The sequence below is a fragment of the Gobio gobio genome, assembly GCF_949357685.1.
Source record: "Gobio gobio genome assembly, chromosome: 17".
NCBI lineage: Eukaryota > Metazoa > Chordata > Actinopteri > Cypriniformes > Gobionidae > Gobio > Gobio gobio.
This window is the reverse complement of record NC_137110.1, coordinates 1,669,401-1,683,350: the sequence shown is the minus strand read 5'-3', so window position 1 is coordinate 1,683,350 and position 13,950 is coordinate 1,669,401. Positions and strand designations below refer to the sequence as shown.

The 13,950-nt window shown below is 34.0% G+C and overlaps 1 protein-coding gene across 2 annotated transcripts in view; it reads right to left on the bottom strand.

Moving 5' to 3' along the window:
- Nucleotides 1-13,950, bottom strand: part of tab1 (TGF-beta activated kinase 1/MAP3K7 binding protein 1) — a 44,118-nt gene that overhangs the window by 14,182 nt on the left and 15,986 nt on the right. For both annotated transcript variants that reach the window (XR_013818273.1, XM_079840336.1), the window contains exon 4: nt 12,322-12,408. Coding sequence is in view for 1 of the 2 variants with exons in the window: in XM_079840336.1 (XP_079696462.1) it covers nt 12,322-12,408 (87 nt within the window). In the remaining variant the exon portion in view is untranslated. The remainder of the gene's footprint in view (nt 1-12,321; nt 12,409-13,950) is intronic.

Below are 13,950 nucleotides of genomic sequence, written 5' to 3'. Positions count from 1 at the left end.
TTTGACTAAAACTAGACTAAAATGATGAGACTTTTAGTCGACTTAAACTTGACTAAGATACCTTGAGTTGTCTTTTGACTAAAACTAGACTAAAATGACGAGACTTTTAGTCGACTTAAACTTGACTAAGACACCTTGAGTTGTCTTTTGACTAAAACTAGACTAAAATGACGAGACTTTTAGTCGACTTAAACTTGTCTAAGATACCTTGAGTTGTCTTTTGACTAAAACTAGACTAAAACGACAAGACTTTTAGTCGACTTAAACTTGACTAAGATACCTTGAGTTGTCTTTTGACTAAAACTAGACTAAAATGACGAGACTTTTAGTCGACTAAAACTTGACTAAGACACCTTGAGTTGTCTTTTGACTAAAACTAGACTAAAACGACAAGACTTTTAGTCGACTTAAACTTGACTAAGATACCTTGAGTTGTCTTTTGACTAAAACTAGACTAAAATGACGAGACTTTTAGTCGACTAAAACTTGACTAAGATACCTTGAGTTGTCTTTTGACTAAAACTAGACTAAAATGACGAGACTTTTAGTCGACTAAAACTTGACTAAGACACCTTGAGTTGTCTTTTGACTAAAACTAGACTAAAACGACAAGACTTTTAGTCGACTTAAACTTGACTAAGATACCTTGAGTTGTCTTTTGACTAAAACTAGACTAAAATGACGAGACTTTTAGTCGACTAAAACTTGACTAAGACACCTTGAGTTGTCTTTTGACTAAAACTAGACTAAAACGACAAGACTTTTAGTCGACTTAAACTTGACTAAGATACCTTGAGTTGTCTTTTGACTAAAACTAGACTAAAATGACGAGACTTTTAGTCGACTAAAACTTGACTAAGACACCTTGAGTTGTCTTTTGACTTAAACTAGACTAAAATGACGAGACTTTTAGTCGACTAAAACTTGACTAAGACACCTTGAGTTGTCTTTTGACTAAAACTAGACTAAAATGACGAGACTTTTAGTCGACTAAAACTTGACTAAGACACCTTGAGTTGTCTTTTGACTAAAACTAGACTAAAATGACGAGACTTTTAGTCGACTAAAACTTGACTAAGATACCTTGAGTTGTCTTTTGACTAAAACTAGACTAAAACGACGAGACTTTTAGTCGACTAAAACTTGACTAAGATACCTTGAGTTGTCTTTTGACTAAAACTAGACTAAAACGACAAGACTTTTAGTCGACTAAAACTTGACTAAGACACCTTGAGTTGTCTTTTGACTAAAACTAGACTAAAATGACGAGACTTTTAGTCGACTTAAACTTGACTAAGATACCTTGAGTTGTCTTTTGACTAAAACTAGACTAAAATGACGAGACTTTTAGTCGACTTAAACTTGACTAAGATACCTTGAGTTGTCTTTTGACTAAAACTAGACTAAAATGACGAGACTTTTAGTCGACTTAAACTTGACTAAGATACCTTGAGTTGTCTTTTGACTAAAACTAGACTAAAATGATGAGACTTTTAGTCGACTTAAACTTGACTAAGATACCTTGAGTTGTCTTTTGACTAAAACTAGACTAAAATGACGAGACTTTTAGTCGACTTAAACTTGACTAAGACACCTTGAGTTGTCTTTTGACTAAAACTAGACTAAAATGACGAGACTTTTAGTCGACTTAAACTTGTCTAAGATACCTTGAGTTGTCTTTTGACTAAAACTAGACTAAAACGACAAGACTTTTAGTCGACTTAAACTTGACTAAGATACCTTGAGTTGTCTTTTGACTAAAACTAGACTAAAATGACGAGACTTTTAGTCGACTAAAACTTGACTAAGACACCTTGAGTTGTCTTTTGACTAAAACTAGACTAAAACGACAAGACTTTTAGTCGACTTAAACTTGACTAAGATACCTTGAGTTGTCTTTTGACTAAAACTAGACTAAAATGACGAGACTTTTAGTCGACTAAAACTTGACTAAGATACCTTGAGTTGTCTTTTGACTAAAACTAGACTAAAATGACGAGACTTTTAGTCGACTAAAACTTGACTAAGACACCTTGAGTTGTCTTTTGACTAAAACTAGACTAAAACGACAAGACTTTTAGTCGACTTAAACTTGACTAAGATACCTTGAGTTGTCTTTTGACTAAAACTAGACTAAAATGACGAGACTTTTAGTCGACTAAAACTTGACTAAGACACCTTGAGTTGTCTTTTGACTAAAACTAGACTAAAACGACAAGACTTTTAGTCGACTTAAACTTGACTAAGATACCTTGAGTTGTCTTTTGACTAAAACTAGACTAAAATGACGAGACTTTTAGTCGACTAAAACTTGACTAAGACACCTTGAGTTGTCTTTTGACTTAAACTAGACTAAAATGACGAGACTTTTAGTCGACTAAAACTTGACTAAGACACCTTGAGTTGTCTTTTGACTAAAACTAGACTAAAATGACGAGACTTTTAGTCGACTAAAACTTGACTAAGACACCTTGAGTTGTCTTTTGACTAAAACTAGACTAAAATGACGAGACTTTTAGTCGACTTAAACTTGACTAAGATACCTTGAGTTGTCTTTTGACTAAAACTAGACTAAAATGACGAGACTTTTAGTCGACTTAAACTTGTCTAAGACACCTTGAGTTGTCTTTTGACTAAAACTAGACTAAAACGACAAGACTTTTAGTCGACTTAAACTTGTCTAAGACACCTTGAGTTGTCTTTTGACTAAAACTAGACTAAAACGACAAGACTTTTAGTCGACTAAAACTTGACTAAGACACCTTGAGTTGTCTTTTGACTAAAACTAGACTAAAATGACGAGACTTTTAGTCGACTTAAACTTGACTAAGATACCTTGAGTTGTCTTTTGACTAAAACTAGACTAAAATGACGAGACTTTTAGTCGACTTAAACTTGACTAAGACACCTTGAGTTGTCTTTTGACTTAAACTAGACTAAAACGACAAGACTTTTAGTCGACTAAAACTTGACTAAGACACCTTGAGTTGTCTTTTGACTAAAACTAGACTAAAATGACGAGACTTTTAGTCGACTTAAACTTGACTAAGATACCTTGAGTTGTCTTTTGACTAAAACTAGACTAAAATGACGAGACTTTTAGTCGACTTAAACTTGACTAAGACACCTTGAGTTGTCTTTTGACTTAAACTAGACTAAAACGACAAGACTTTTAGTCGACTTAAACTTGTCTAAGATACCTTGAGTTGTCTTTTGACTTAAACTAGACTAAAATGACGAGACTTTTAGTCGACTAAAACTTGACTAAGACATCTTGAGTTGTCTTTTGACTAAAACTAGACTAAAATGACGAGACTTTTAGTCGACTAAAACTTGACTAAGACACCTTGAGTTGTCTTTTGACTAAAACTAGACTAAAATGACGAGACTTTTAGTCGACTAAAACTTGACTAAGATACCTTGAGTTGTCTTTTGACTAAAACTAGACTAAAATGACGAGACTTTTAGTCGACTAAAACTTGTCTAAGATACCTTGAGTTGTCTTTTGACTTAAACTAGACTAAAATGACGAGACTTTTAGTCGACTTAAACTTGTCTAAGATACCTTGAGTTGTCTTTTGACTAAAACTAGACTAAAATGACGAGACTTTTAGTCGACTTAAACTTGGCTAAGATACCTTGGCCTGGTTTCACAGACAGGGCTTAGATTAAGCAAGGATGAAGCCTTAGTTCAATTAGGGCATTTAAGTAGCTTTTGCAAACATGCCTTAAAAAATATCATTATTGGTGTGCATCTTGAGACAAAACAATGGCACTGACATATTTTAAGATATTTCAGTGCAAGTTGCTTTCAGTTAAAACAACTCAAACATGCATTTTAGTCTGGGACTAGCTTAAGCCTTGTTTGTGAAACCAGGGGCTTGAGTTGTCTTTTGACTTAAACTAGACTAAAACGACGAGACTTTTAGTCGACTTAAACTTGGCTAAGATACCTTGAGTTGTCTTTTGACTAAAACTAGACTAAAATGACAAGACTTTTAGTCGACTAAAACTTGACTAAGATACCTTGAGTTGTCTTTTGACTAAAACTAGACCAAAATGACGAGACTTTTAGTCGACTTAAACTTGTCTAAGATACCTTGAGTTGTCTTTTGACTTAAACTAGACTAAAACGACAAGACTTTTAGTCGACTTAAACTTGTCTAAGATACCTTGAGTTGTCTTTTGACTTAAACTAGACTAAAATGACGAGACTTTTAGTCGACTAAAACTTGACTAAGACACCTTGAGTTGTCTTTTGACTTAAACTAGACTAAAATGACGAGACTTTTAGTCGACTAAAACTTGACTAAGACACCTTGAGTTGTCTTTTGACTAAAACTAGACTAAAACGACGAGACTTTTAGTCGACTAAAACTTGACTAAGACACCTTGAGTTGTCTTTTGACTAAAACTAGACTAAAATGACGAGACTTTTAGTCGACTAAAACTTGACTAAGACACCTTGAGTTGTCTTTTGACTTAAACTAGACTAAAATGACGAGACTTTTAGTCGACTTAAACTTGACTAAGATACCTTGAGTTGTCTTTTGACTTAAACTAGACTAAAATGACGAGACTTTTAGTCGACTAAAACTTGACTAAGATACCTTGAGTTGTCTTTTGACTTAAACTAGACTAAAATGACGAGACTTTTAGTCGACTTAAACTTGACTAAGACACCTTGAGTTGTCTTTTGACTTAAACTAGACTAAAATGACGAGACTTTTAGTCGACTTAAACTTGTCTAAGATACCTTGAGTTGTCTTTTGACTTAAACTAGACTAAAATGATGAGACTTTTAGTCGACTTAAACTTGTCTAAGATACCTTGAGTTGTCTTTTGACAAAAACTAGACTAAAATGATGAGACTTTTAGTCGACTAAAACTTGACTAAGATACCTTGAGTTGTCTTTTGACTAAAACTAGACTAAAATGATGAGACTTTTAGTCGACTAAAACTTGACTAAGATACCTTGAGTTGTCTTTTGACTAAAACTAGACTAAAATGACGAGACTTTTAGTCGACTAAAACTTGACTAAGATACCTTGAGTTGTCTTTTGACTTAAACTAGACTAAAATGACGAGACTTTTAGTCGACTAAAACTTGTCTAAGATACCTTGAGTTGTCTTTTGACTAAAACTAGACTAAAATGACGAGACTTTTAGTTGACTAAAACTTGACTAAGACACCTTGAGTTGTCTTTTGACTTAAACTAGACTAAAATGACGAGACTTTTAGTCGACTTAAACTTGTCTAAGATACCTTGAGTTGTCTTTTGACTTAAACTAGACTAAAATGACGAGACTTTTAGTCGACTTAAACTTGTCTAAGATACCTTGAGTTGTCTTTTGACTAAAACTAGACTAAAATGACGAGACTTTTAGTCGACTTAAACTTGACTAAGATACCTTGAGTTGTCTTTTGACTAAAACTAGACTAAAATGACGAGACTTTTAGTCGACTTAAACTTGTCTAAGATACCTTGAGTTGTCTTTTGACTAAAACTAGACTAAAATGACGAGACTTTTAGTCGACTTAAACTTGTCTAAGATACCTTGAGTTGTCTTTTGACTAAAACTAGACTAAAATGACGAGACTTTTAGTCGACTAAAACTTGACTAAGATACCTTGAGTTGTCTTTTGACTAAAACTAGACTAAAATGACGAGACTTTTAGTCGACTTAAACTTGTCTAAGATACCTTGAGTTGTCTTTTGACTAAAACTAGACTAAAATGACGAGACTTTTAGTCGACTAAAACTTGACTAAGACACCTTGAGTTGTCTTTTGACTTAAACTAGACTAAAATGACGAGACTTTTAGTCGACTTAAACTTGACTAAGACACCTTGAGTTGTCTTTTGACTTAAACTAGACTAAAATGACGAGACTTTTAGTCGACTAAAACTTGACTAAGATACCTTGAGTTGTCTTTTGACTAAAACTAGACTAAAATGACGAGACTTTTAGTCGACTTAAACTTGTCTAAGATACCTTGAGTTGTCTTTTGACTAAAACTAGACTAAAATGACGAGACTTTTAGTCGACTAAAACTTGACTAAGACACCTTGAGTTGTCTTTTGACTAAAACTAGACTAAAATGACGAGACTTTTAGTCGACTTAAACTTGACTAAGATACCTTGAGTTGTCTTTTGACTAAAACTAGACTAAAATGACGAGACTTTTAGTCGACTTAAACTTGTCTAAGATACCTTGAGTTGTCTTTTGACTAAAACTAGACTAAAATGACGAGACTTTTAGTCGACTTAAACTTGTCTAAGATACCTTGAGTTGTCTTTTGACTAAAACTAGACTAAAATGACGAGACTTTTAGTCGACTAAAACTTGACTAAGACACCTTGAGTTGTCTTTTGACTAAAACTAGACTAAAATGACGAGACTTTTAGTCGAATTAAACTTGACTAAGACACCTTGAGTTGTCTTTTGACTAAAACTAGACTAAAATGACGAGACTTTTAGTCGACTTAAACTTGACTAAGATACCTTGAGTTGTCTTTTGACTAAAACTAGACTAAAATGACGAGACTTTTAGTCGACTTAAACTTGTCTAAGATACCTTGAGTTGTCTTTTGACTAAAACTAGACTAAAATGACGAGACTTTTAGTCGACTTAAACTTGACTAAGATACCTTGAGTTGTCTTTTGACTAAAACTAGACTAAAATGACGAGACTTTTAGTCGACTTAAACTTGTCTAAGATACCTTGAGTTGTCTTTTGACTAAAACTAGACTAAAATGACGAGACTTTTAGTCGACTAAAACTTGACTAAGACACCTTGAGTTGTCTTTTGACTTAAACTAGACTAAAATGACGAGACTTTTAGTCGACTAAAACTTGACTAAGACACCTTGAGTTGTCTTTTGACTAAAACTAGACTAAAATGACGAGACTTTTAGTCGACTTAAACTTGACTAAGACACCTTGAGTTGTCTTTTGACTAAAACTAGACTAAAACGACAAGACTTTTAGTCGACTTAAACTTGACTAAGATACCTTGAGTTGTCTTTTGACTAAAACTAGACTAAAATGACGAGACTTTTAGTCGACTAAAACTTGACTAAGACACCTTGAGTTGTCTTTTGACTAAAACTAGACTAAAACGACAAGACTTTTAGTCGACTTAAACTTGACTAAGATACCTTGAGTTGTCTTTTGACTAAAACTAGACTAAAATGACGAGACTTTTAGTCGACTAAAACTTGACTAAGACACCTTGAGTTGTCTTTTGACTAAAACTAGACTAAAATGACGAGACTTTTAGTCGACTAAAACTTGACTAAGACACCTTGAGTTGTCTTTTGACTAAAACTAGACTAAAATGACGAGACTTTTAGTCGACTAAAACTTGACTAAGACACCTTGAGTTGTCTTTTGACTAAAACTAGACTAAAATGACGAGACTTTTAGTCGACTAAAACTTGACTAAGACACCTTGAGTTGTCTTTTGACTAAAACTAGACTAAAATGACGAGACTTTTAGTCGACTAAAACTTGACTAAGACACCTTGAGTTGTCTTTTGACTAAAACTAGACTAAAATGACGAGACTTTTAGTCGACTTAAACTTGACTAAGATACCTTGAGTTGTCTTTTGACTTAAACTAGACTAAAATGACGAGACTTTTAGTCGACTAAAACTTGACTAAGAGAGTTGTCTTTTGACTTAAACTAGACTAAAATGACGAGACTTTTAGTCGACTAAAACTTGACTAAGACACCTTGAGTTGTCTTTTGACTAAAACTAGACTAAAATGACGAGACTTTTAGTCGACTTAAACTTGACTAAGATACCTTGAGTTGTCTTTTGACTAAAACTAGACTAAAATGACGAGACTTTTAGTCGACTTAAACTTGTCTAAGACACCTTGAGTTGTCTTTTGACTAAAACTAGACTAAAATGACGAGACTTTTAGTCGACTTAAACTTGTCTAAGACACCTTGAGTTGTCTTTTGACTAAAACTAGACTAAAACGACAAGACTTTTAGTCGACTAAAACTTGACTAAGACACCTTGAGTTGTCTTTTGACTAAAACTAGACTAAAATGACGAGACTTTTAGTCGACTTAAACTTGACTAAGATACCTTGAGTTGTCTTTTGACTAAAACTAGACTAAAATGACGAGACTTTTAGTCGACTTAAACTTGACTAAGACACCTTGAGTTGTCTTTTGACTTAAACTAGACTAAAACGACAAGACTTTTAGTCGACTTAAACTTGTCTAAGATACCTTGAGTTGTCTTTTGACTTAAACTAGACTAAAATGACGAGACTTTTAGTCGACTAAAACTTGACTAAGACACCTTGAGTTGTCTTTTGACTAAAACTAGACTAAAATGACGAGACTTTTAGTCGACTAAAACTTGACTAAGACACCTTGAGTTGTCTTTTGACTAAAACTAGACTAAAATGACGAGACTTTTAGTCGACTAAAACTTGACTAAGATACCTTGAGTTGTCTTTTGACTAAAACTAGACTAAAATGACGAGACTTTTAGTCGACTAAAACTTGTCTAAGATACCTTGAGTTGTCTTTTGACTTAAACTAGACTAAAATGACGAGACTTTTAGTCGACTTAAACTTGTCTAAGATACCTTGAGTTGTCTTTTGACTAAAACTAGACTAAAATGACGAGACTTTTAGTCGACTTAAACTTGGCTAAGATACCTTGGCCTGGTTTCACAGACAGGGCTTAGATTAAGCAAGGATGAAGCCTTAGTTCAATTAGGGCATTTAAGTAGCTTTTGCAAACATGCCTTAAAAAATATCATTATTGGTGTGCATCTTGAGACAAAACAATGGCACTGACATATTTTAAGATATTTCAGTGCAAGTTGCTTTCAGTTAAAACAACTCAAACATGCATTTTAGTCTGGGACTAGCTTAAGCCTTGTTTGTGAAACCAGGGGCTTGAGTTGTCTTTTGACTTAAACTAGACTAAAACGACGAGACTTTTAGTCGACTTAAACTTGGCTAAGATACCTTGAGTTGTCTTTTGACTAAAACTAGACTAAAATGACAAGACTTTTAGTCGACTAAAACTTGACTAAGATACCTTGAGTTGTCTTTTGACTAAAACTAGACTAAAATGACGAGACTTTTAGTCGACTTAAACTTGTCTAAGATACCTTGAGTTGTCTTTTGACTTAAACTAGACTAAAATGACGAGACTTTTAGTCGACTAAAACTTGACTAAGACACCTTGAGTTGTCTTTTGACTTAAACTAGACTAAAATGACGAGACTTTTAGTCGACTAAAACTTGACTAAGACACCTTGAGTTGTCTTTTGACTAAAACTAGACTAAAACGACGAGACTTTTAGTCGACTAAAACTTGACTAAGACACCTTGAGTTGTCTTTTGACTAAAACTAGACTAAAATGACGAGACTTTTAGTCGACTAAAACTTGACTAAGACACCTTGAGTTGTCTTTTGACTTAAACTAGACTAAAATGACGAGACTTTTAGTCGACTTAAACTTGACTAAGATACCTTGAGTTGTCTTTTGACTTAAACTAGACTAAAATGACGAGACTTTTAGTCGACTAAAACTTGACTAAGATACCTTGAGTTGTCTTTTGACTTAAACTAGACTAAAATGACGAGACTTTTAGTCGACTTAAACTTGACTAAGACACCTTGAGTTGTCTTTTGACTTAAACTAGACTAAAATGACGAGACTTTTAGTCGACTTAAACTTGTCTAAGATACCTTGAGTTGTCTTTTGACTTAAACTAGACTAAAATGATGAGACTTTTAGTCGACTTAAACTTGTCTAAGATACCTTGAGTTGTCTTTTGACAAAAACTAGACTAAAATGATGAGACTTTTAGTCGACTAAAACTTGACTAAGACACCTTGAGTTGTCTTTTGACTAAAACTAGACTAAAATGATGAGACTTTTAGTCGACTAAAACTTGACTAAGATACCTTGAGTTGTCTTTTGACTAAAACTAGACTAAAATGACGAGACTTTTAGTCGACTAAAACTTGACTAAGATACCTTGAGTTGTCTTTTGACTTAAACTAGACTAAAACGACGAGACTTTTAGTCGACTAAAACTTGACTAAGATACCTTGAGTTGTCTTTTGACTAAAACTAGACTAAAATGACGAGACTTTTAGTCGACTAAAACTTGACTAAGATACCTTGAGTTGTCTTTTGACTTAAACTAGACTAAAATGACGAGACTTTTAGTCGACTAAAACTTGTCTAAGATACCTTGAGTTGTCTTTTGACTAAAACTAGACTAAAATGACGAGACTTTTAGTCGACTAAAACTTGACTAAGATACCTTGAGTTGTCTTTTGACTAAAACTAGACTAAAATGACGAGACTTTTAGTCGACTAAAACTTGTCTAAGATACCTTGAGTTGTCTTTTGACTTAAACTAGACTAAAATGACGAGACTTTTAGTCGACTTAAACTTGTCTAAGATACCTTGAGTTGTCTTTTGACTAAAACTAGACTAAAATGACGAGACTTTTAGTCGACTTAAACTTGGCTAAGATACCTTGGCCTGGTTTCACAGACAGGGCTTAGATTAAGCAAGGATGAAGCCTTAGTTCAATTAGGGCATTTAAGTAGCTTTTGCAAACATGCCTTAAAAAATATCATTATTGGTGTGCATCTTGAGACAAAACAATGGCACTGACATATTTTAAGATATTTCAGTGCAAGTTGCTTTCAGTTAAAACAACTCAAACATGCATTTTAGTCTGGGACTAGCTTAAGCCTTGTTTGTGAAACCAGGGGCTTGAGTTGTCTTTTGACTTAAACTAGACTAAAATGACGAGACTTTTAGTCGACTAAAACTTGACTAAGATACCTTGAGTTGTCTTTTGACTTAAACTAGACTAAAACGACGAGACTTTTAGTCGACTTAAACTTGGCTAAGATACCTTGAGTTGTCTTTTGACTAAAACTAGACTAAAATTACAAGACTTTTAGTCGACTAAAACTTGACTAAGACACCTTGAGTTGTCTTTTGACTTAAACTAGACTAAAATGACGAGACTTTTAGTCGACTAAAACTTGACTAAGATACCTTGAGTTGTCTTTTGACTTAAACTAGACTAAAATGACGAAACTTTTAGTCGACTAAAACTTGACTAAGATACCTTGAGTTGTCTTTTGACTTAAACTAGACTAAAATGACGAGACTTTTAGTCGACTAAAACTTGACTAAGACACCTTGAGTTGTCTTTTGACTAAAACTAGACTAAAACGACGAGACTTTTAGTCGAGTAAAACTTGACTAAGATACCTTGAGTTGTCTTTTGACTTAAACTAGACTAAAATGACGAAACTTTTAGTCGACTAAAACTTGACTAAGACACCTTGAGTTGTCTTTTGACTAAAACTAGACTAAAATGACGAGACTTTTAGTCGACTAAAACTTGACTAAGACACCTTGAGTTGTCTTTTGACTTAAACTAGACTAAAATGACGAGACTTTTAGTCGACTTAAACTTGACTAAGATACCTTGAGTTGTCTTTTGACTTAAACTAGACTAAAATGACGAGACTTTTAGTCGACTAAAACTTGACTAAGATACCTTGAGTTGTCTTTTGACTTAAACTAGACTAAAATGACGAGACTTTTAGTCGACTTAAACTTGACTAAGACACCTTGAGTTGTCTTTTGACTAAAACTAGACTAAAATGACGAGACTTTTAGTCGACTAAAACTTGTCTAAGATACCTTGAGTTGTCTTTTGACTAAAACTAGACTAAAATGACGAGACTTTTAGTCGACTTAAACTTGACTAAGATACCTTGAGTTGTCTTTTGACTTAAACTAGACTAAAATGACGAGACTTTTAGTCGACTAAAACTTGACTAAGATACCTTGAGTTGTCTTTTGACTTAAACTAGACTAAAATGACGAGACTTTTAGTCGACTAAAACTTGACTAAGATACCTTGAGTTGTCTTTTGACTTAAACTAGACTAAAATGACGAGACTTTTAGTCGACTTAAACTTGACTAAGATACCTTGAGTTGTCTTTTGACTTAAACTAGACTAAAATGACGAGACTTTTAGTCGACTAAAACTTGTCTAAGATACCTTGAGTTGTCTTTTGACTAAAACTAGACTAAAATGACGAGACTTTTAGTCGACTTAAACTTGACTAAGACACCTTGAGTTGTCTTTTGACTAAAACTAGACTAAAATGACGAGACTTTTAGTCGACTAAAACTTGGCTAAGATACCTTGAGTTGTCTTTTGACTTAAACTAGACTAAAATAGGTGACAGAATGAACACTAGTCTGTACATGCATCTGTCCTCACCTCAGGAAGCTGTGTTTGCAGGTTGGCCTTCTCTGCGAGAGCATCGTCGATGGTCTCAAAGTAGCTCTTCTCCACAACATCGAACGCCTGAGAGTTTAAAAGACACGCATCATCACCCATGTGACCGAGAACAGAACATGATCTGAATAATGACACTATTGGCTTCAGTGGGCGGGAAAACCTGTCACTCACATGAGATCCACCAATAGCAAACCACAACAATCCAATCCATTCCCCACAGACACAATCAAGCCCCGCCTACATCTGTTCTTGTTCCTGAAGCGCTTCACTCCAGTTTAATCTTATCAGGTGAAGCTCTGTGCCCGGTTGCATAAAGCACCTTAAGTGTACTTTTCCCTTAAGTTCGCCCTTATGTTTCCCTTAAACCAAAGGGTGTTGCAGAAAAAACCCTTAAGTGTTACTTAAGGGTTTCTTTAAGTGAAACGTCACAAACACTTAGAATTCCCCTTAAATACTGTTTTTTCACTTGAGTAATCCCTTAAAAAGCGTTAAGTGTTGCATAAAACCCCTTAACGCTCATTTCCCTAAGTATAACTTAATGTTTGGAAATTGTAACCTTAAGAGTAACGCAGACAAAAATAAGACGACATGGCTGAATTTATGGAACCAGCTGAAGATCATTATGTGCCAAGAAGAGTTTTTAGGGATAGGGAGAACCCTCTGGACCATCTTAGCGATGAAAAATTGTTGCAAGAATACACTGATTTGACCATCACACATCGCAACCACTGACACTGAACACTTGCAGTCACACGTACATTTCTGAATGAGATGAAGAAAAACTCACAGGATTAAAGTTATAACAAGTCATTAATGTCTTTTAACTTATATGTTTCATATAATAGAACCGAAGCTATAGATTGTGAATTTAAACATGTCTGGTTTACCAGCGGCAGAAGTCCGGAGGACTAGCCGAGGTGAGGCTGTTCCAGGCGGGATCTCACAACATCTTTAAATAGGTGCGATCTTTACAAATAAACCACAGATTTGAGCTTTAAACCAGTGGTTCTCAACCTTTTTTCAGTGATGTACCCCCTGTGAAATATTTTTTCAGCCAAGTACCCCCTAACCAGCGCAAAGCATTTTTGGTTGAAAAAAAAGACTTAAAACAGAGCACTGTGCCATCAGTGTCTGATTTATTAAACTTTGGAACAGATAAACGCATACAAAATTCAAACATTTGAAAAAAAATTACTATTTCGAACATTTTAAATGATAATAATCCATGACTAAATTTATTGCAAATATTTATCATCACTAAAATGTAGTGATTCAAACTAATGTAGTGAAAACAGTGACCATATTTCTGAAATGGAAACCGGGGACATTTCATATTTGAGTGGTCAAAATATCACTTAAATCTCATTTGTTTGATTATTAGGATTTTTGGTCTGGATTTAATACAATAAAAAAACACAAAAAAACAAACAAACAATGAAAACAGTTATTGGTAAGCTAACCATTGTAAATAAGCAGTTCAAAACAATATTGTAACATGACTTAACAAAAACACATAACAAAAATAAAACATAAATATGATAAATAAAACTATTCAACAAATATTGTAACATTTTATAATTTTATTTAAGTTTATAGGCAACTATATAA